The sequence below is a fragment of the Xenopus tropicalis genome, chromosome 7 (assembly GCF_000004195.4).
Source record: "Xenopus tropicalis strain Nigerian chromosome 7, UCB_Xtro_10.0, whole genome shotgun sequence".
In the NCBI taxonomy this organism is placed as follows: Eukaryota; Metazoa; Chordata; class Amphibia; order Anura; family Pipidae; genus Xenopus; species Xenopus tropicalis.
The window spans coordinates 61,304,018-61,327,449 of NC_030683.2; the positions used below are offsets into that span (position 1 = coordinate 61,304,018).

Sequence of the window (23,432 nt, forward strand, 5' to 3'; positions counted from 1 at the left end):
GATACAAGCATGCTAAGATATGGGGGTTTTCGGTAGTCTGACGTGTTCTGACATTTTTTCTGTTTAGGAAATGGAAAGGTTAAATAGGGAGAAAAGGAGCCAAACCCCCTTTCTGTGCAGTAAATGCCTTTGTGTAATAGAATGTATTCCTCTGTTTCCAACACATATGTAGCATTTCTTCAAAACAAAAAATGTGATTTTTTTACTCAATCAAATGTGTTTGTTTGTTTTTTTTATCATAGAAGGACTAATGCAAATGACACTTTTATGCCCCTGTGAAAAACTTTGGCTGTAAGTTTGGATTTAAGGCTCTGAATCTTTGAGCTGGATGCAAAGTGGACTATATGAGCCCTAAGGAAGTAATTTGCCTCCTCCCATAATTTCTTGAGCGAGAGTTAAAAGGGGTTATTTACAACTACAAGCGGAGTTGCGCTTCCACACTTTTCCCTGCTGGGAGTTGCTTGTTAAATTAATTCCTGGGACTATTACAGTAGGGGAATCCTGCAGCTACTGATATCTCCTGACCAGGTGGTAGCTTTAAGGTTCCCTTTGTGCCATGTAATGCTCACTTGCACCTAAAGAATTGGGCACAGACAGTACTCACACAAGGAACACTTGACTTCTGCACAATTGTGTCTAATTTGCGATAAATTGCACATGTGGTTGCATTAATTTTGCTAAATGGGATGTAATTGTGTCAGGCGCAACAACCACTTGCAACTGCAATGGTGCAATTCTGGAAAAAACACTGCATTGCAGGAAAAAAACTTAGCAAATGTGGATTTGTGGATATAAATGGACTATATGTAAAATCTGTTATTTTTGGTTTTGAGGGAATTTTATAGGTCTTTTAAGAAAGTTTTCACTGCATTTATTTGACTAATGGATACCTATAGGAAACATGCTCAGCAGTAGTTTATCAAGCATTTATTATGTGGGAAAAAAGAAGTATTATTTATTAGTATGTCATGGCTGACAGTTATGCCTGTTAATGGAAATGCAACTATATTACTGCTGTATAGGGGCATTAGAGAAAGAGAGAGAGGGCATCATTTATGACTGCTAGGGCAGTTGCAGAGGAGCAAATGTTTTTGCAGTCAATTGCACAAACAATCCTTTTTTTTTTTTTTTTTTTAAAGGTACAGTTATGGGACCTGTTATCCAGAATGCTCGGGGGTTTTCCAGATAAGGGATCTTTCCATAATTTGGATCTCCATAACTTAAATCTGCTAAATATCATTTAAATATTGAATAAACCCAATAGGCTTGTTTTGTCTCCTATAAGGATTAATTATATCTTAGTTGGGATCAAATACAAGATACTGTTTTATTATTACAGGGAAAAGGAAATCATTTATAAAAATTAGAATTATTTGCTTATAATGGAGTCTATGGGAGATGGCCTTTCCGTAATTCGGAACTTTCTGGATAACGGGTTTCCAGATAAGGGATCCCATACTTGTACTTGTATCAAAAGACACTCCTTGTACTTCTGTATAGTTGCACTCTGAGCTGCTCTGTCTTTCCTGCCCTCTGTCCTGAATTTAGCACAGTTGTAAAGGAGCTGCAGCAATTGAAGCAGGCTGCTGTGAGAAACTTAGAGCTACTACTTGGTTCTGAGGTAGCAGTAGCTCCAAAGTTCTCACTGTAGTATGCGTCAATTGCCGTAGCTCAATTGCACAAGAGAATTATTGTGCATACATTACTTGCGTAATGACGATAACCAGACTTCGGAAATTTCAATAATGTTTGAGTAGCACAATTGCTCTAATTTTAACACATTGGCCAAAATTGTGCTAGGTGACCTCAACAATGCTGGGATTCTATGAAAAAAAATTTCAGTGTGAAAAAATTCTTCATTGCTCTCAAAATTGTACTTCGCTCACTGGACTTGAAGTTGCAAATGACCCTTACTGTTTTCTAAACCAGTGAAATATGCACCAGGAGATTTTGTCTGATGTCCATATTTTACAGTACGTATTCTCTAACTGGCCATTATGTTGTAAAGAAGGGGTTAATATAATTTATGCATGATGATATTGTGTTATTTCATTGTAGCGACATGGCATGCAAGCAATCAATCATAGTATGACAGGGTATACCATCCCCCTACTGTTTTATGAAACCGCCCTCCAAAATTCTGCTATTGTAGCTGTAGCTGTGTTTAATGAATATAAACACTATAACAAGTTTTGTAAAACAGCAATCCCAAAGGCAAAGATAGAAAATGAGGAGCGCATCGCGGCCGAGGCCAAGACTAACCCCAAAACGTTTTTTAAGTATATTAATAGTAAAAAGATGCAGGTTGAGGGTGTGGCCCCATTGAGTTATAGTAACAATATGGTTACAGCGGATACAGAAAAGGCAGATGTGCTTAACCAGTTCTTTTCTTCTGTGTATACAGTAGAGGAGCCAGAGTGCCAGGTCCCACCCAATAGCTGCACTGTTGCCTCAGCTCCAACTACACAGTGGTTGACACAGGATATGGTGCTTAAAGGGTTACACAAGATAAATGTAAACAAGGCACCGGGGCCAGATGGAATACACCCTCGAGTACTGAGAGAGCTAGGGTCAGAATTACAGTGACCCTTGTTTCTGATATTCTCAGACTCTCTTTCATCAGGTATGGTACCTAGGGATTGGAAGAAGGCGAATGTCATTCCTATATTTAAAAATGGAGTAAGATCTCAGCCTGGCAATTATAGGCCTGTATGTTTGACATCCGTGGTGGACAAGTTATTTGAAAGCTTGTTAAGGGATCACATACAAAATTATGTACTGGAGAATGCCATTATGAGCAGTAATCAGCATGGCTTTATGACCAATTTAATTGCTTTTTATGATGAGGTAAGTAAGAAGCTGGACAGTGGGGATGCAGTAGATATAATCTATTTGGATTTTGCCAAAGCATTTGATACCGTTCCCCACAAACGACTGCTTTCTAAACTAAGGTCTATTGGTCTTAGTGAAGTCATTTGCACATGGATAGAAAACTGGCTACAGGATCGGGTACAGAGGGTGGTTGTTAATGGTACATTCTCTACTTGGAATAAGGTTCTCAGTGGGGTCCCTCAGGGTTCTTTACTGGGTCCACTTTTGTTTAATTTGTTCATAAATTACTTAGGGGAGGGTATTATAAGTAATGTATCAGTGTTTGCAGATGACACAAAACTCTGCAGACCAGTCAATTCTATACAGGATGTGGCATCCTTGCAGCAGGATCTTGGCCAACTGCAATCTGGGCGGCTAAGTGGCAGATGAGATTTAATGTGGATAAATGTAAGGTCATGCATCTGGGCTGTAAAAATATGCAAGCCACTTATACCCTTAATGGGACTGCACTAGGAAAATCCCTAATGGAGAAGGACCTTGGAGTCCTTGTAGATAATAAACTTGGCTGTAGCAAGCAATGCCGGGCAGCAGCTGCAAGGGCAAACAAGGTTTTGAGCTGTATTAAAAGGGGTATAGATTCACGGGAGGAGGAGGAGGTTATTCTTCCCCTTTACAGAGAACTGGTAATCTAGAATATGCTGTTCAGTTCTGGTCTCCAGGGCTCAAACGGGACATGATTGAGTTCGAGAGGGTCCAGAGAATGGCAACTAAGTTGGTAAAGGGTATGGAAAGTCTCAGTTATGAAGAAAGACTGGCCAAGTTGGGTCTGTTTACACTAGAGAAGAGGCGCTTAAGAGGTGACATAACTATGTATAAGTATATAAGGGGATCATATAATAATCTTTCTAATGTTTTATTTACCAGTAGGTCCTTCCAACAGACACGAGGGCACCCACTCCGTTTAGAAGAAGGGAGATTCCGTTTATTCGGAAAGGATTTTTTACTGTGAGAGCTGTGAAGTTGTGGAATTCCCTCCCCGAATCAGTTGTACTGGCTGATACATTATATAGCTTTAAGAAGGGGCTGGATGGATTCTTAGCAAGTGAGGGAATACAGGGTTATGGGAGATAGCTCTTAGTACAAGTTGATCCAGGGACTGGTCCGATTGCCATCTTGGAGGCAGGAAGGAATTTTTTCCCCTCTGCAGCAAATTAGAGAGGCTTCAGATGGGGTTTTTTTGCCTTCCTCTGGATCAACTAGTAGTTAGGCAGGTTATATATAGGCATTATGGTTGAACGTGATGGACGTATGTCTTTTTTCAACCCAACTTACTATGTCCTTAGACCAAATATTATTGTCACAAACAATACCTAAAATGCGTTCCTGGAAAGTGTTCAGCTTTTCCACATAATCTGTAACCCTCTTTTATGGCTTTCATTTCAGCTGATACATTTAAACAGTTCAGTTACTTGTACACTGCACAAGGCTGTTTTGCTCAATTCGGATTTCTTTTCAGTCTCTGATCAGCAGCAAAATCTCAGTATGCAGTGCTTATATATTTGACATTGTCTTTCTTAGGTGCATGTTCTAATAAATTAGCATGTTTAACTAAGCATGCCTTTTTTTTTAAATTTAAAAAAGTTAATTTGTACCTTGCTAGCAGTTGGCATTGCTTTTGTTAATCCTGACAATCCAAAAAGGCAAATTCTTTAATAGACAGTTGACATATCATGATCTTTACTTTTTTACTACCTGCAGCCACATTTCGCAACTTTCATTCCCTCATATTTATATTTCATTGTTGGTATTCCCTTGTCATCTATATAGAAGATAGATATAGGCTCCAATTGGGTGGGCACACAACATGCCTTTCTTGTTATTTTGGGGTTTTTGAAGTGCATAAGTGTCTGAATAATGGCATGCTTTGTGGGTGTTAGGTTATCAGTAAGAGGATAATAGCACTCTCCTTTGCATTCATAAGCATCATATTCTGGGGGTGAAATTATCCAGGAATCCCAGCCAATATCCTTGAAATTCACTTTTAATGAGGATTTCCTGCAATAGTTAGTTGCTTGACTTCGCTTAACCCTCATCTTGCCGTTACCCAGTCCAAAATTCCAATTTTTATGCCCATTATTTGCATATTTAACAGTATTTTTTTTTGACACAGTTTGTGTGCCAATATTCTCCTCATGAAAAATAATTTCCTTTCTTTCCATTTTTGTCTTCTGAGGCTTGCTCCACTTGTCATCAGAGAACACAAGAAGCACTGGTGGATAGCTACTGTTTATCTTGACACCTCTTCGATTATCTTGTAATCTAAGGCATGAATTCAGAGGTTTGTTCGAGCCAAGAAAAATCTCCAGTTTTTTTGTTATTCTGCTTGATGTAATCCATCTTTTGACTGCCCTGGTAACATTAATTGATAGCCAGCCACTCCTTTCAATTATTTTTGATTCTATTAATGATTTGGGGTATCGAAGATTTTCAAAGGGCTCTGTGTAAAGGATATCATATACCAGCAAGTGTCCATGATACTTTTTCCCAAGAGATACATACATTTTCAGCTCAGCTTCTGTCAGCTCCTCATGCTGTGGTATTGAAACATTAAACAACACAATGTGGCTCTGGAATGTGTCTTCCAAGGCAGATGACGACAGAATGTCTAAATGCGAAAAAAACAAAACATGTTTATGATCGCAGTAATACAACTCTAAGAATAATCATCATGAGCAGTAAGCAGTTAAATTGGATAGTTATATGTTGAATGCACTTGTGTATCATTTGTGCATAGAGGCATTCCTATCCTGTAAATTTGCCCTATTAGCAATCTATACCCTTGTCAGAACTTAACAACCTCCCCGCAGATACTGAGTTTGATTCCCCTATCATTACACTGCTGCATGTCCTTCAGTGCCTAGCACTGTCTGCTTATATGTAAAAAAAAAAATGGAAATCACTGAACAAAGTGTTACACTCATGTATGGTGAATGCATATGGGCCTCTGGCAGCCAATTAAGAGGCCCATGTGTTTGTTCACAGGGTAAAATTGTTTTTAAATTAAAGGCCATTTGTAGAATTAACATAGTAGATAGCTAGCAATTAGAAATATAGACTGCTATTAATGAATAAAGATTAAATATTAATAACATAGTAGCACAAAGTATTGCCAGAAAAGGTTTCCAAAATGGTTTCTATGTAAAAGACTATCAAGTGTAGTCACAGAATACCCAAATCATGGCACTACAGTCACCACTTAACTGAAACACTGCACACTGTACTGCACAGAGGGTGCTTAGAAACTGAAATAACCTGGAGGGACATGGGTCTGATGTGAAAACAAATGGCTAAAAATTGCCTTTATTCCCAAAATGGAGGAATAGATGCAATCCTTATCATATTATATCCACCTTATCAAGCCTATTTTTAATTAAACCAGTACCAGCCTTTATTCTACAGCTCTGTTTAAGCAGCCTATAGAGAGACAATTTTAAAGTGACAATTTTAAAGTGTTTTATACAAGGTGAGATTTTTTTTAGTCAATAAGCAAAATTTGAATAACGACCAAATAATATTTCCTTTTGAAAAACTTGAAATTATCAGATAAAAAGGAAATAAATGGAAACATAATCACTGGTCACTGAGATACTCCTTTTGTTTTACTCAGGGCAGTGAGAATCAAAGCATCTGTGATGTCTTGTTTTAAGGATAATCTTGGCATTTGACAGTGGCACAAACAAACACAGGAAGCAGATATTGTAAAATCTGTACATTAATTAATTACACTTCAGGTTCAAAGATTTTGGATCAACCAAAAATCACTCACATACATATTCAGATGAGCCTTACCTTCAGCATTAAAACTCCGGATAATGTTTGACACAGGCTTTAATGTTTTATCCTCTGAAAATCGGTTATAAAGCTCAATCATAAACTGTGGGGGCATTTTCTTTATTTTGTCCTGAGACGGAACACCGGATAAATTTAATCCCCACAGAAACTCCTTCTTTGTGTTCTCCATAAACAGGCTCATGATATCTTCTGGTTTTTCTTCATAGTGTCTGTGATGGTTTCTGGGTGCCAAGCCTTGGAGAGATTTGTTTGTTACAGTGTCAAAAAAGATGATAATTATTGAAAGAACTACTGAGAGTGTGATAAACTTCATGTTTGTGGACGGACTTCACTGCAAGACTGCTAGGTTTCAATAAGATTCCTCAAGCACCATGCATAGAATTCACTGCAGCAGTCAACTAAACACTATCTTATATTTTTTTTAAACCACTTGCCTGTCATTTGACAACCAGGCTTACACATTCACTTCTCCTTATCTCTAAGCCTGGATAGCAGTGTGTCAGTTTTGCTTATCTCATTAATTTCCTTTGTTGATGTAAAATATGTAACATGCTAACATTATTTTGGGACCTTAAATACTACACTGAAGGGGTCAGTGTGTAATTATGAAATTTGGATGTAGATCAAGGGCCCTTAGAATAACTTTTTACCAAGAAAATATGTGACACCATGTCTGTTTTAGTTCTAAAAGTCTGGTGGAAAAATATTCAGTGCCTTTCTCTGTCACCATGTACTTACATATGTAAGATTTGAACTATATATAATAATAATATAATATTAATAATAATATTAATCACCCCTCTTACTAGGGTTCCGGTTCTTTTGAGAAGCAGACAAATAACCCACACCAATAAGTGTATATTAAAATGAATATATTGAGTAGAAAATCAATGGATTGTTACAATGAAAAGATTAGTTAACAAAACAAAATATATTTACTTTATTTACATATACAGATTAATATCAAGTCTACATATAGCTACCAAAAAACACAGAACATTGTGGTCTGGTTCCTTTTCTCTAGCCATGGCCTCCTCTCTCGTCTGTCTCACATCCTGCCCGGTCACTTCTGATGCAGTCCTCAGGTGCTCCTCCCAGGTTCTTCCCCCAGGTTCTTTTTCCAGGTTGCTCTGTCCAGTCCACATTTATACACCTTTCAGCCACTGCCCCCACATACCAACTGATCAGATGGGGGTTGATAAAAACCACACCTTGCCCATTGTTCAGTAACTGAGTTTTATGGCTTCTCGCAGACGTACTGTCCCACCATCCACAGAAAAACCCTTAGATATGGAGATTTGGCTTCAGGTGCAACTTGAAAAACTGGTTTATATTAATCATTAGAGCTACCCTCTACACAGTGTATATGTATAGAGACACACAAACATACATATATACATACATATATATATATATATATACATACACACACAGGTATCGGACCCCTTATCCGGAAACCCGTTATCCAGAAAGCTCCGAATTATGGAAAGCCTGTCTCCCATAGACTCCATTTTAATCAAATAATTCAGAATTTTTAAACTGATTCCCATTTTCTCTGTAATAATAAAACAGTACCTTGTAATTGATCCCAACTAAGATATAAATAATCCTTATTGGATGCAAAACAATCCTATTGGGTTTAATTAATGTTTTATTGATTTTTTAGTAGACTTAAGGTATGAAGATCCAAATTACGGAAAGACCCCTTATCCGGAATACCCTTGGTCCCGAGCATTCTGTATAATGGGTCCTATACCTGTATATATATATATATATATATATATATATATATATATATATATATATATATGTATCAGTCCTGATGGTGTCTGCACTCCAAGGCTTTTAGTATTCTGTGGGGTGCACAGCCAAAATCTGAGTATTTAGCATGAAATAATCCATGGCCGGCACACCCTTAAAATTCAAAAAAATTTTTATTGAAAACTCATTGTTTAAAAACCAACGTTTCGGTCCTCATTAGGACCTTTATCAAGGATAAAACAACGGTGTATCATCTCACATATAAATACCCTTGCAATCTAAACAGAGTGAAAAAGGTGCCCAATCCCCATTTCCAAACCATTATATAATTAGCCAATGCTGTTACGTGTGCAGAAATTCAAACAGGCCAATGCTTGGCCTATATCAGTGCATATAGAATATGACAAACTCATTAAACATAAATAAAGTGATCATGTCATAAAACAACCTTATATCACATAAAACCTAATATATAGTGTAATAACCATATGACATAAATAATTAAAAGTGCTTTGCCATAAAATACAATGTTAAAGTGCAATAATCATAAAACACACTTATAAAGGTGCAATATATATTCTCACCATACGGTGTCACCAGTGCATCAAGTGAGCTCATTTAGGGGCTGATTTACTTACCCACGAACGGGTCGAATGGAGTCCGATTGCGTTCTTTTCGTAATGATCGGTACTTTGCGATTTTTTCGGATTCTTTACGAATTTTTCGGATCCAATACGATTTTTGCGTAAAAACGCGAGTTTTCCTATCCATTACGAAAGTTGCGTAAAAAGTTGCGCATTTTGCGTAGCGTTAAAACTTACGCTACGAAAAATGCGCAACTTTTCGCGTAAGTTTTAACGCTACAAAAAATGCGCAACTTTTTACGCAACTTTCGTAATGGATACGAAAAACTCGTACAGAATCCGAAAAAATCGCAAAACATACGAAAAAGTCGCAAAATGTTCGTTTTCAAGTCGGAACTTTTCCAATTCGGGTCGGATTCGTGGGTTAGTAAATCAGCCCCTTAGTGTCCATAAAAAACTTTTTTTCTTTTCAAAAAATGTCCTGTGGGAAAAAAATAAATACTATATTGTAATTCTATCCCAATAGTAAGTGTCCATTAAAAAAATTATTATCTGAGACCTTTTGGAAATACTACAATGGTATATACAGAGGGTCTCCTGAAAATATCTATCTAAGTCAAAAAACAGCTCAAATTTAAACATCCATTTAAGCCTTGAGGGTGCACACAATTTAACTCACTGATCCAAAAGGCTTCTCTCCTGAGCAGTCTATTTCCGCTATCGCCACCCCTAGGGTGTATTTCAATCTGCTCTATGGGCATACACCGGAATGAAGAAGCATCATGCTTTGCCTCGGCCCAGTGCTTAGCAACCGGTTGTTGTGCAATATCTTGCTTGTGCTCCTCCATTTTCTTAATCTTGGTCGCCCGTTCTGGATCTAGGGCTGCTCTAATGCTCGCTCGGTGCATGCCTATCCTCTCTTTGAGCTGTCTCACAGTCTTACCACAATACAGCAACCCGCATGGACATTTGATGATGTATACTACATTAGTTGACTCACATGTCATGCGCTGCCTGATCCTGTATTTCTTTCCTGTATGTGGGTGAGTAAAATGAGCCCCCAATATTAGACAATTGCACATCACGCATCCTGTGCATTTGTATACACCGGGGCGCGGGCTCAGGAAATGTGCGCAGCTTTGTGTAACATATTTGTCCCTCGGGTCTGTGGGGCTTAATATTTCTTTCAAATTTCTACCCCTACTATAACTAAACTTTGGCCTTCTACCTATTTTGGACTTCAGTTGTTCATCAGTATATATGATGTCCCAATATTTCATAATAGTATTCTTGACCTCTTTACTGTTGGGACTGAACTGACATACATAATACACTTCATTGTTGTCCACTTTCGGACCTATATCCCCTTGGTCACTTTGTGTTAGCACCTGCTCACGGTCAACTTCCTTTGCCCAACTCATTACATCCTGCACCAATTGCACCGGATACCCTCTGGCGATGAACTTGTTTTTCATTGTCTCTAAATCCTGAATTCTATAAGGCAACTCGCTATCGATGCGAACCACCCGCAACATTTGTGACTTGGGTAAGGAGTTAAGGAGATGTCTAGGGTGATGACTCTTGTAGTGTAATAGTGTGTTCCTATCGGTAGGCTTAGTATAGATACGGGTCTGTAGGCCCTGTGCATTTTTATATACAGTAACATCCAAAAAGTTAATGCTATTACTGTCGTAATGCACCTGTAATTTGACAGGACTATCTAATTGATTCAAGCCGTTTACAAATTGATCAATATATATATATATATATAACTCTGCGGCCCATTTTATTTATATATACAGGGCCGCCATCAGGGGGGCACAGGGGGTACAGTTGTACCGGGCCCGGCGGATTCTGACTTGTGAAGGGGGCCCGGCCGTGCTGCTAACTTCTTCGGGCCCCTTTAAGCCAAGTTTCATATTCTGATTGGTTGCGCCCCGTGCGTACGTGACATCAGTACGCACGGGGCGCAACCTTATAAAAGGGCCTGTCGCCGGTCGGCTGAAGACAGAACAGAAGAGGAACCGCTCCGGAGGCATCGCTGGAGGAATCGCTGGAGGAGCCCGAAGCTGCCGAGGAGCCTGCCCTGAAGCCAAGCGAGGAGGAGAGGAGAAGGCAAAGAAGATCCAGAAAAGAAAGTGTATAGGTAAGTTCCACTGAACGCCAATGTGTATGGGGGGCGCCTGGGGGGGGTGGGGGTTACGGAGGGGGGCCTGCAAATTTTTGTTAAGGTGTAGGGGCCCTGGGCACAATGTTTAATTATGTATAGGGGCCCTGGGCACAAAGTTTAATTATGTATAGGGGCCCTGGGCACAAAGTTTAATTATGTATAGGGGCCCTGGGCACAAAGTTTATTTCTGTTTAGGGGCCCTGGCCACCAATGTTTATTTCTGTTTAGGGGCCCTGGCCACCAATGTTTATTTCTGTTTAGGGGCCCTGGCCACCAATGTTTATTTCTGTTTAGGGGCCCTGGCCACAAAGTTTATTTCTGTTTAGGGGCCCTGGCCACCAATGTTTAATTATATATAGGGACCCTGGCCACAAAGTTTATTTCTGTTTAGGGGCCCTGGCCACCAATGTTTAATTATATATAGGGACCCTGGCCACAAAGTTTATTTCTGTTTAGGGGCCCTGGCCACCAATGTTTTTTTAACTTTATGGGACAATCTTAGAAACAAACCTGTTAGAAGTCTCCTGAAACCAGTTTTTTTAATCTCCTGAAACCAGTTTTTTTAATCTGTTAGAGTCCCCCTGAAACCAATTGTTTTTGGAAAAATTGTTACTAATCCTCTGGCCACTTGTAAATTTTTATATTTTTTGAATCTGTTAAGAATCCCCCTGAAACCAATTGTTTTTGAAAAACTGTTACTAATCCCCTGGACACTTGTAGGGAGAACCTGGGTAATAACTTCTTAAAGGGACAGCGCCCTTACCTGTACTCGATAGGCCACGCCGAAATAAGGGGAAGCACTCCACAAAATAATGCAACAAAAATCACTTTAATCCCTCGTCTTGTCTGGGAGTCACAGCATACAGGTCAAATCACAATGTTCAAACAGGCTTTCTTCAATCATGCAATAAACATATACCATGCCCGTGTCTAGAAGACATCAGCCTTACCAGAGGTAGCTACCTTTGGCTCTTCACCACTGTCCCCAGTCTCAGTGGGATCTCCTGTCCCCACCTGGCTCAGCAATCCGGCACTCCCTGCGGTGCCCCTTTGCTATTCCACCAGGACTTTTACTGGCAGACTCCTAGCCGAAGCTCACCAAGCCCTCTTGTAGCCTACCCCTATCTGCTTGGGTCCCTATTCTATGGATGATCCACTGGAAACACTGTTTCCCTCTACTCTCCTGGTTGGGGCAATAGGCGGCCCATGCTACATAACCCTGACTCAGACACCTAGTGCCTGCTCCACTTCCAGCTGCCCTGTTCTATCCTTTCCTTACCCTATAGGTGGTTCTTCTTTTCCTCCAGCTGGCCTCTTCCGTGTTCTCCCATAAAGACCCTTAATTCTGGGTGTGGTCCCCTTTTTATACATTCTACCCCACACTGCCTCTAGTGGTCGGGGTGTGAACTACACTTATACAATCCCAATAAACATTAACTAAATTCTGCTGCCACCTAGTGGTCATACCCAGTAACAACACTTTCCCACATACAAATTAACACACAATTTTTCACCTTCTTACACTCACGCCCGGTTATCTGTGGCACGTCCTCGTGCTCCACAATCACTTAACTCCACCAACCGTATTTCACACAATTCTCACATAACCAACATAGAAATAAAACAAGGAGACATATACTGTGGTGCAATAAAACTTTTTCGATCAGCATAAGAAAAATAATGCCATTAGGGCAACAATATATTAACATCACCAGCATAGAAATAGCATGAGCCCATTACTTCATGGGATACCTTATAGGAAAAAACAATCACACAAAAAAATAAAACTAAAGTCCTTTTGTCCAGGAGAATCCACTTCCGTGCGGCCAACAACAAAAATCCACTGAGGAGAACCACATCATATGGTGTCGGTGTTCATCCTATTACAGCATGGGGACAAAATTGTAAAGTTCCAATAGGAGCGATCTCCATGGACCTCACTTGGTTATAACAGTTATCAAACAGTCAACAGTTGAGGCTTCTTCCCAAAACCACCAGGGGGAAAGCCAGGAAACCAAACTTCAGAAAAGGAGAGCAACCACGGGTAGTCCTTCTCACATCATTCGATGAAACCACTGCCAGGTATGCTCCAAGGAAACATAATACAAAGGATGTGGTTTTTCCAGTATGGAACCATCCTCCTGGACGACATCCTGACTGAGCAGCCGCTCAGGGGCCTTCTTGCATACACTCTTCACGTAAGAGTGAAGAACTGTGCGGCCTTGCCACCAATCCGGGGTGAAATTCTGAAGTTGTTTCTGTGCCCTTCGTTGGATATCTCGGTCTGGTTGGGTTAGGCAAATTGGATCCAGCTTCAGGAAAGACAGGATATCCTGCTGGATCCACAAGTCCAAATGCTTTTCTATCTCCAGGTACACCCACTCGGGTGAATAGGGCATATAATAGCCCCATTTCTTATGGACTTCCAGATTAATTTTCTTCTGGACCCGAGAAACCGCCCGGTATTCCTTCTCAGGAGCACGACCAGGTAGTACCCAAAAAGCACTCTCATCCACGATAGGCCACCGACGTGGAATTTCCCCAACTGAGCGAGCTCTTTCCAATGGTGATGGGTGGGGACTCACCCTAATCGCGGGTACACTATGTAGTTCATCCCCTGACCCACTGGAACTGCGGCCTGAGATCAGAGGTATATTCTTCTTTGGGGTCTCCGACTCCCACACCTCTTCCCAGGTAGTTGCCTCAGACAAGGCCTCAGATGCCTGCGATGGGCTGACCAGAAGCCCCCGTCCCTCACTCGGGACACCTGCCAGCACCGGAACCACAGCAGAACTCACATCGGGTAATACAGGGGCCACCCCTGTCCCCGGGGCTTGTTTCAGGCTGGATGAACCTACGGGTGCTTCTGCCCCCACTTCCCCCGCATCCACATAGGGAACAGCATATCCCTCTTTTGCAACTAGCTGCCCGCTTGCTACGTGATCCGCCACTGTGGATCCAACCGTTACCCCCAACGGGGAAGACTCGTGGGGCCCCACCGCCTTATCGGTGATGGAAAGGGAACCGATACTCACTGCTGGATCAGTCGGAGCCTCTGGCACAAGTGGTAGGGGTCCTTCTTGGATATAGTAGGGCCGTAGATAACAAGGCCTCTGGCATTGGAAGCAACAGCCGTCAACCGCCTGCCATGTGGTGCGCAGCTCTGCATAACACCCTCCACACCGGGGTATTACGGCACTAGCCCCAATCGGGAGACACCTCCTGGGCAAAAGCTCCTGCCCAAATGTACCGCCGTCCGGCCTCGGTCGCTGTAACTTGGGGCTTGCTCGCCATGGTGGTGCAACTGCTATGATTCACACCTAACTGCGCCACACCTAGGTACAAAATGGCTGCTATCTGTTTCCTCCTCCGGTCTGAACAAACACAGGGCGGAGACTCTCAAGGGCCTGTCCTCTTCGGCCAATCCCTGCTGCAGCACCAATTTCAAAACAGCAGTTCCCACAAACAATTCCAAATAACGTGTGGCTCCCCAATTCTTGCAGTCTGTCTCGCAAATCCTGCCGACTACGCCAAAATAATGTAGGGAGAACCCGGGTAATAACTTCTTAAAGGGACAGCGCCCTTACCTGTACTCGATAGGCCACGCCGAAATAAGGGGAAGCACTCCACAAAATAATGCAACAAAAATCACTTTAATCCCTCGTCTTGTCTGGGAGTCACAGCATACAGGTCAAATCACAATGTTCAAACAGGCTTTCTTCAATCAATTACCTTTCCTTACCCTATAGGTGGTTCTTCTTCCTCCAGCTGGCCTCTTCCGTGTTCTCCCATAAAGACCCTTAATTCTGGGTGTGGTCCCCTTTTTATACATTCTACCCCACACTGCCTCTAGTGGTCGGGGTGTGAACTACACTTATACAATCCCAATAGACATTAACTAAATTCTGCTGCCACCTAGTGGTCATACCCAGTAACAACACTTTCCCACATACAAATTAACACACAATTTTTCACCTTCTTACACACTTGAAGATTTTTTTTTTCCTAGGTGTTGAAAATCACCTGACCACCTATTGTTTGCATGTCTGCAAGTGCTTTTGATTTTAAGTACAATTAAGAAATGCATTTTTTTTTTCTTTCAAAGGAGCTGGACAGGTACCGTGCAACGCAAGAACGCAGTGGGAGTGGTGCAGCTGTCATTCATTTCTCAGCCTGGAAGCCTCCTGCAGAAGAGAAGTGAAGACAACAGCAGGTAAGTAGTTTTTTTTTTTTTTTATTGCGCTTGCTATTTTTGGTTTGCAGCTGTGGTCCTTGGCTTTAATAGTAATATATCCTCTTGGTGTTTATTGTGGCCATTGTATCATAACAGTTGTATTTTTGTAATGTTTCATTTCTTTGTATAGTTTTGCACTTTAGTTCTAATCACTTGAATTGGTTTTGCTTTTATTTAAGTTATTTATCTGCACTTATCTGGCTGTTTTTGGTGTTTGGTTTCCATTTTTTTTGGCTTTGGTTTTGGTAGTTTCCCTTTTTTAGGTTTTTCATTTAATTGCTTAGCTACTCTCTAGCACTTACGGCTGTAAACGAAAACAGTTGCACTTTATTTTTATTTTGCTGTGTGTTTTGTGATACTTTGGTGTTCTCTTTACAGTTTGTTTTTTTGCTCCAATTTTGGTAGTTACCCTTTTTAGGTTCTTTGTTTACATTTATAAAAAAGTTGCACTTTATTTTCATTTGGCACTTTACTCTGTGTTTTGAGATACTTTGGTGTGTCAGATTTTTTGGTTTCTACCTTGCAAAATTTGCACTTGAATTCATTTGCACTACTTTTGGTTTCATTTATTTTATTTAGCTTTATTTTGCACTTAATTTTTGGCATCCATATTTAAGTAATTACGTTTCTGCTGCTTTTTGTACTTGCCTTTGTGTCCATAATTTTTGCGTAACCTTTTTTGCGGTGTGTGAAGAGGTATATTGGTTGCACTTTTCTAACAAACAAGTGGGCTCCATCCCCTTCATTTTGAGTTAAAAGGTTTAAGGACTTAACACACCAGGATGTATCACCATAAGTCTGGATCTCAGAAACGCAAGCAGAAGCGAGAGAGAGAGCAAGAAGATGAAAGGATGAAAAACAAGAAACCATTGCTCCAGTTCTTCAAAAAATCAAGTGACCGTGATGCAGGGGAAGATTGTGTGGATGCTGGCAAAGTCTCTTCTGGAATAGTGGAACAGGACAATTTTTGCAACACTGGAGCAATTGACAGTACGTCTTCAAACAGTGTTTCCTGTAACAAGACTTCCAGTCCCACTACTTGTGCAGAAGTTGAAGAAAGTGCTTCCTGCCGCATCTCTAATGTTACCGAAGTCACATTGATAGAAGAAGGTATGTCATGTAGTCTGTCAAGCATCGGTGCCAGTGAGTCCTTTGAAAGTCTTGGAAGTTTAGAAGGTGTAAACTGGAAAGACCCTGCATTTTGGCCAGACACTCTGAGAAGTAAAGCTAGAGAGTGCATTGTTCTTGCTGGATTAATGAGTGAAGAAGAGCTGTTGAAAACGGTGCAGTATTTGCCCAAGGATTGTGACGGCCAAGCCTTTAGTGAGTTTCACTTGTATTCAAAATCATCAAATGGACGTGAAAAGATCCTAAGGGATTGGCTTAGATGTAGTGATGGTAAGAAAGCCTTGTACTGTACACCGTGTCTTGCTTTTTCATCAGACTCTAGCAGTAAGACAGGAAGTGTCCTGTGCAAGAAGGAAGGGTTTGATCCAACAAAATCAAAGTGGCACAAATTGTACAAAAAATTACCAGAACATGAACATTCTGCGCAGCACAGGAAGAACTACTGGAGCTGGAGATGTCTTCAGAAGTCTATGGGTGGACATGGTGTTGACAATGACATGCAAAGAACTTTGGCAAGGGAAGCTGAAAAATTCACAGTGCTCCTGGAGAGGCTTCTTGATGTAACACTATTTCTTGCTTCAAGGAATTTGGCATTCAGAGGTAGTTCACAAAGAATTGGAGACATACACAATGGGAATTTTCTTGGTATTCTAGAGCTCGTTAGTCATTATGATGCTGAACTAAGAAAACATCTGGACAAAGTTAAGAGAAGCCAAGAAAAAGGAAAAAAAGCTTCCTGCTCACTATTTATCATGGGGGACCCAGAATGAATTCATAAACCTGTGTGGACAACATGTTCTGAATGCCATACTATCTACTTTTCCCTGATATGCGATGCATCACCAGATATTTCTCACACCGAACAAAATGTCATTGTTCTTCGCTACGTTCACAGAGACGCTCGGAGTGGAAATTGGTGCATTCAAGAAAGATTTCTTGAATTTTTTGATTTTTTTCAGAAGACTGGAGATGAAATTGCAGGAATGATAACATCAAGAATGCGTGATCACAATATTGACCTTAAAGACTGCAGAGGGCAAGGGTATGATAATGGAGCCAACATGTCTGGAAGAATTAAAGGAGTAAAATCCAGAATCCAGGAGAGGTATCCAGAAGCTATGTTTTGCCCCTGTGCTGCACAATCATTAAACCTTGTTGGTGTACATGCAGCATCCAGCTGTCCAGAAGTAAAGACCTTTTTTGGAAGTGTGAACAGACTGTACATTCTGTTTAGTAACAGCCCTGAAAGGTGGCATACCCTGACTGAGGAAATTGCAGGTTCACTGCATGGTCTAAGTGACACAAGGTGGAGTTCAAGAGTTGAAGCAGTTCGTCCTGTTGCTAAGAAACTCCCAAGCATTCTTCGAGCTCTTGAAAAGGTAATTTCCTCTAGAAGGCTTACAAATGATGCACATTCAGAGGCTGTGGGACTTTATAACTATTTTTCATCTTTCCGTGCCATTCTACTTGCAACATTTTGGCTGAAAGTCCTACAGTGTTTTGATGAGAGGAACAAAATTCTGCAGTCACGGTCAGTTTCCATGGAAATTGGAGCTGCAAATATTCGAGCACTTGCAGAAGAAATGAAATCTCTTCGTGAAAAGTGGCCTGCTCTACTCTCAGAGGCTAGATTGGTTGCTGATGGCATGGAGATTCCGGCAGAACTAATGAACACTCAACAGCTTCGCCGAAAGAAGTCACAGGGCCCTGGTGAACTTCAAGATCCGTAAAATGTTTTCAAGGTCAATGTTTTTCTTGTGACACTAGATACCATTGTTTCTGACCTAGATCAGCGATTTAAATCAATGGAGGAAGTCTGCTGTTTATTTGCCCCAATATTGAAGTTGAGAAAGATAGCAGAAGATGATCTTGAAACATCAAAGTTGCTGATTTCAAAATACCCTCAAGATCTTACAGACTCCTTACTGGATGAATTGAAGCATCTCAGAAAGGTCTACAGTGAAACATTTGAAGGGTTCTTGGGTCCACTGGAATTGTTAAATTCTATTTATGACCTGCAGCTTGAAGGCATTTTTGGAGAGGTTTGTGTTGCCCTTCTGATTTTTATTACACTTCCTTTGTCAGTTGCTGAAGGGGAGAGAGCATTCAGCAAATTGTCCTTGATAAAAAACTATCTACGGTCAACAATGAACGAACAGAGACTGAATAGCCTTGCAATGCTCTCCATAGAACACGAACTTGCAAATAAGCTGGATTTCAAAGAGCTTATTAAAGATTTTGCAAGAAGTAAAGTAAGAAGACTTTGAGCCCAATGTGCAATAAACTTCCAGAATATGGCACTTGACAATAACTTTACATTACACCCTTCAAGAACTTTTTTGTTGGCGGGGTTCCTGGTTACTTAAGTCAAAAACCCCTAGCACTTTTTTTTTCTATTTATACTAAGACTTTTTTTTTTATATTTATACTTAAAGTTGTATATATGTTGCATTATTTATTCAAACCAAAGTTCTTGTTTATATTTATATTAATAAAAATAAAGTTGAATATTTCTATTGTTGTGTTATTTATTCATACTAATCAAAGTTAGCAGTGCAGATATAAGTTGGAGACAGATTCCCATGTTCCATCAGCCTTATTAGGACTGGTAGTTTTTTTTTTGGCCAAGGGATTAAACCAAATGGCTCTTATTTGTATATTTGAAATGCAGAAAAATTCTAACACTAAGTGCAACTTAGGTTAGAATAGGTACCTGCTTAAAGAGTCTACCTTGACGTGGTGGCAGGCTTAATAACTCTTTGGCCAAAAGTCTTTCTTTTTCAGTTTTAGTGCTCATGTCTGTGTCCTTTGTACTGAGGGGAGGGGCCATTGGGGGAGGGGCCATCAGGAGGGGGGCCCAGAAAATTTACAATTTACAAGCTCCATAATTAAATGGCGCAAGATTTTGCACACAGATTGTCAGGAGTACTAATTGAAAAAGGTTGCACTGCAGAAATGGCACACTGAGTCCTTTATTTGATAAAAGATAGTTGCACATCTTTATGTTCTCTTTTTTGAGGCATGTGTAACATATATCAAAAACATGTGAAGAAGGGAAAGGATTACTCAATAATCCTAATTTGTAAACCCCAAGATAAAGATTTTGATGCAGTTTAACTATATTTAGGTACCCAGAGAGACAACCCTCTTGTAGTGGTTTATGAACTTATTAAAAGTGCATGTGTATGTATCTGTATTTTGTATCTATTTGTGAATTAAGGATTTGCAATTTATCAACAATTTAAATAAAGTGTCAAGTGTGAAAAAATGCTTTACTATTATGTAAATAGTTAGAGAAAAGAAAATAAATAGCAGGCTAGAGATGTCTCTAATAAACTACAAACTAAATTGATTACTATATAGACTCTAGCAGTGTTGCGCGGTCTAGGCCTGCGATTGGGTTTAGGCTGCGCAACATTATTCTCGTGACTTCAGCCAGAGTGCCTCCATTTCTCCTCTGGCTATCTGCCAGCATCTCCTGTAGAACCCATTATAAGCAAATAATTTTTAAAAATGATTTCCTTTTTCTCTATAATAACAAAACAGTACATGGTACTTGATGGTAACTAAGCTGCATGAATCCTTATTTAATGTTTAAAAGATTTTTAGTAGAGTTAAGGTATGGTAATCCAAATTACAAAAAGATTCCTTATCTGGAAAACCCCAGGTCCTATTCATACATCCATATGTTCACCTACACTAAACTAACTGTATATCTTAGCGTCACTGGCTCTGGGAAAGTTAGTGATATCTTTAAGGATTAGTGATACACAAATCAATACTTAGGGGCCAATTCACTAATGTACGAATACGAATTAGGAATCCGATAATTTCTGATAATGATCGAAAATGTCCCAAAATTTCTTTTCATTTGAATACGTTTGCAAAGTTTGGGGACTCAGTAAATAGGTGAAATGTGATTGGATGTTGGTGGCTCCGCCCACTTTTTTTTCTAACTTTGAACTGCAAATACCCAGTGACTAACTTTGGAAAGTTTAACAACCCTGGCATTAATACTTAAATAATGGCATCAGTTTAAATATAAACCTATGAAATTCAATGGGTGGAAATGGATTGGCTGTTGGTGGCTCCGCCCACTTTTTTTCTAACCCTCAATACGTTTGGGAACCCTGACATAAATAGTGTGAGAAAGGCAGCATTTTAAATTAAAACCAAAAAATTTCAATAGGTGAAGTCTGATTGGCTGTTGGCCTAAAAATGCAGTCCCCTAGTGACCCTGGTGTTAATACTGTGAGAATGGCAGCAGGTTGAATTTCCCCATTGAAAGTAAATAGGTAAAATCTGATCGCTTAGAAAAGCACAAGCAACCTGCTCCGCTAAAGGGTGAAGAAGTGTGGAGAGTTTGGGTGTTGTACCCCTAAAACTTTAGGAGGAGTAGCGTTTAGAAAATGGGGGGGGCGCTAAGAAAAAGAAGTGGAAGAATAAGCTGAACCCAACATAACAATAACTAGGACAAATAGGCGATGCAATTTATTGCCCCCAGTACATTAGCTTTTGCTTGTCGTCATTCTAAGGACCAGGAAATCTAAAACTCAACCATATCTTATCCTAAATGAGTTCAGAAATAAAAATTTAAAATGTTATAAGGGAGGAGGAGCAGGAGATGAAAGTCACCTTCCAGGCAGCAGCTGTACCTTCCAGGCAGATAAAAACCAGCCACTCCCTTTTCTAGGCCAAACACACCTCTCCCAACTGATCAGGGTCAGTACACCCTAGCATTGCTTTCAATTAAGCTGTGTGTGTGATGTTATCTACTACTGCCTTATCATGGGTGGCGATTCCAAATAAAAATTGGAATAGCTTTTTTGCTGCCCCTGGTAATCCACTGGTTTCTGCTGCTTGAGGCATGTTTCTTAGCTGGCCTAATGGCAACAGTGCCCCTATGTTTCTGAATAAATACAAAATGATAGGGGTAATTTATGTAGCCCCTGGGCAAAAGTGCAGGAGCTCTAAGGAGCACAAGAGTGCACCACTTAGGGCTATGCCAGATGGGGCAAATTCTCGGCTGTGAATTAACACTTGCCAAGAATCCGCCCCTCCACTGTAAAAATATTTAAGTGGTACATGCACCCAGAATCTGCCCAGGTGTAGGCATAAACAGCATATTTGTGCCCAAAACTGCATATTCAAGCAATTCAATCATTCCGGGGGCAGGCACAATTTAAAGATTTTTGAAGTGGAGGGGCTGATTCTTGGCGAATGTTTCTCCGCTTGCCGAGAATCAGCCCTGTGTGGCATAGGCCTTAGTTTTAAAGCACAAAGCACTTCTTTCCAGGGTCTTGGCTTCCAGTGTGAGGTGCAGAGGGCAGTGTCAGCAGGTGCAGGTCAGAGCTGTTCTTAACACCTGCCATAGCATCTGAATTACATGCAAGATAGATGGCAAGGGTGCTCTGATGTGTTTCTCCCATCCTGCCCCTCATGAATACAGCTATGTTGAAATGCAGACAGCGGTGTATCCATGAGGGTAAATGCAGGTTTCTGCAGGTTTCTAAAAACACAGTGTTGCGGCAATTCAAGGAAGAAAAGCAGTTTGCAAGGGCAAAACAAATGTGCATGTCTACACAGCTTAGAGGGAACAGCTTGTGACCCAAATTATATGAACTAAAAGCTGATAAGCAAGTCCTGCCCCCCACCAATCCACTTACTATAGTTTAGTATGTGTTTCTAAAAATATCTTGGTAGCCCCGTTTTAGCAAGACTAAATTTGAACCTTGGCAAAGAATTTGCAGGGGACATGATATAGAAAGAAAATGAATGAAAAATTGCTACATGGCCATGGCATGTCTGCGATGGAAGAGAAGTGCCAAAGTTTTTAAAGAACAACAAAAGGGAAGTTGGCACACTGGTACCTCCGTTATTACAAATGTTTACTTGAAGGTAGCCATACACAGGCCGATAAAAGTCATTGACAGAATGAATCAGACGACTATTGTCCCATGGATGTGGACCTCAGATGGTTCTACTTGACCAATATCTGGCCAAGAAACCACCAGATGTTGATTGGGCAGGTTGAAAGGGAACGTATTGTGTGAAAAACAAAATTGTGCAAATGAACTGTACTTATCTAAATATAGAAGGAATGTGTGGGCTGATTTATTGAACATTTTGGCAAAAACCCCACTACTCCCGCCAATCTGTCTGTTCTACTTCCTGCTTTCCAAGGCTGTGCAGGGGGGCTGGTGGCACTCGATACACTGCACTGTTGGATAGGAACTAGTCAGCAGCTAGGCTGACCTGATAGGGAACTGAGGCCTGTCTTTGCTTGTGTGACTGCAGGGCTGTGATTGGCTACTCTCCCCCTTTCTGGCAGGGACCATTAGGACACACCCATCCCTCATTTGAAACAGGGACAGAGACCTGATTAGATTTATAGGGATATCCAATAAAGGGGCCATTTTTACAGTATTAATTTTTATGAAGTGAACCAGCACCATATTTTATCCTTAATTGCCTACAAAATTAGAGGTTTTTTCATTTATCCTATATGTTTCCTATGGGCAATAAGTGAATCTTTTATTGATGTGGTCCTCACCCCGATGCCTACATTCCATCAATGTGATTCCCAAGGCCTAACAACTGGATCAATCCAATATTGCCCACTTCAAGGTGGTCTTATCGGGGAAAGATCTACTTGTTCGGTGATCCCGCTAAACAAGGGGATGTTTCAGTGTAAGGCTACCTATCTGGCGCTCCTGTGGGCTGAAAATTGGACCAACCAGAGGTTCGACACCCCCAGTAAATACAAACACTTACCTTAGACCCCAGCTGGCACTTCTGTGTGCTGAAAATTGGACCACCCCAGGGTACTGTTGCCCCAGTCTTTACTCCACTTGTGCATGTGCATATCAAG

The 23,432-nt window shown here is 40.6% G+C and overlaps 1 protein-coding gene across 2 annotated transcripts; it reads right to left on the minus strand.

Annotated features, from left to right (window-relative positions):
• Positions 1 to 4,242: 4,242 nt before the first annotated feature.
• On the minus strand, positions 4,243 to 7,859 carry gdf2 (growth differentiation factor 2). 2 transcript variants are annotated; one of them, XM_004915833.4, is made up of 3 exons: positions 7,668 to 7,859; positions 6,682 to 6,918; positions 4,243 to 5,497 (listed from the first exon to the last, which is right to left on the minus strand). In XM_004915833.4, the coding sequence occupies exons 2-3, from the start codon at positions 6,863 to 6,865 to the stop codon at positions 4,581 to 4,583; spliced, it is 1,101 nt and encodes a 366-aa protein (XP_004915890.1). In that variant the 5' UTR covers positions 6,866 to 6,918; positions 7,668 to 7,859; the 3' UTR covers positions 4,243 to 4,580. The 2 variants fall into 2 exon arrangements, with proteins under 2 accessions (XP_004915890.1, XP_002940692.2); XM_002940646.5 differs by lacking the exon at positions 7,668 to 7,859 and having other exon boundaries at positions 6,682 to 7,502.
• Between the last annotated feature and the right edge of the window lie 15,573 nt (positions 7,860 to 23,432).

Excerpts from the sequence above, each read along its gene's own strand:
- gdf2 (XM_002940646.5), bottom strand. The coding sequence starts at position 6,997 with ATGAAGTTTATCACACTCTCAGTAGTTCTTTCAATAATTATCATCTTT. Across the intron at positions 5,498-6,681 it reads CCGGAGTTTTAATGCTGAAG|ACATTCTGTCGTCATCTGCC; the intron begins GTAAGGCTCATC and ends TTTCGCATTTAG.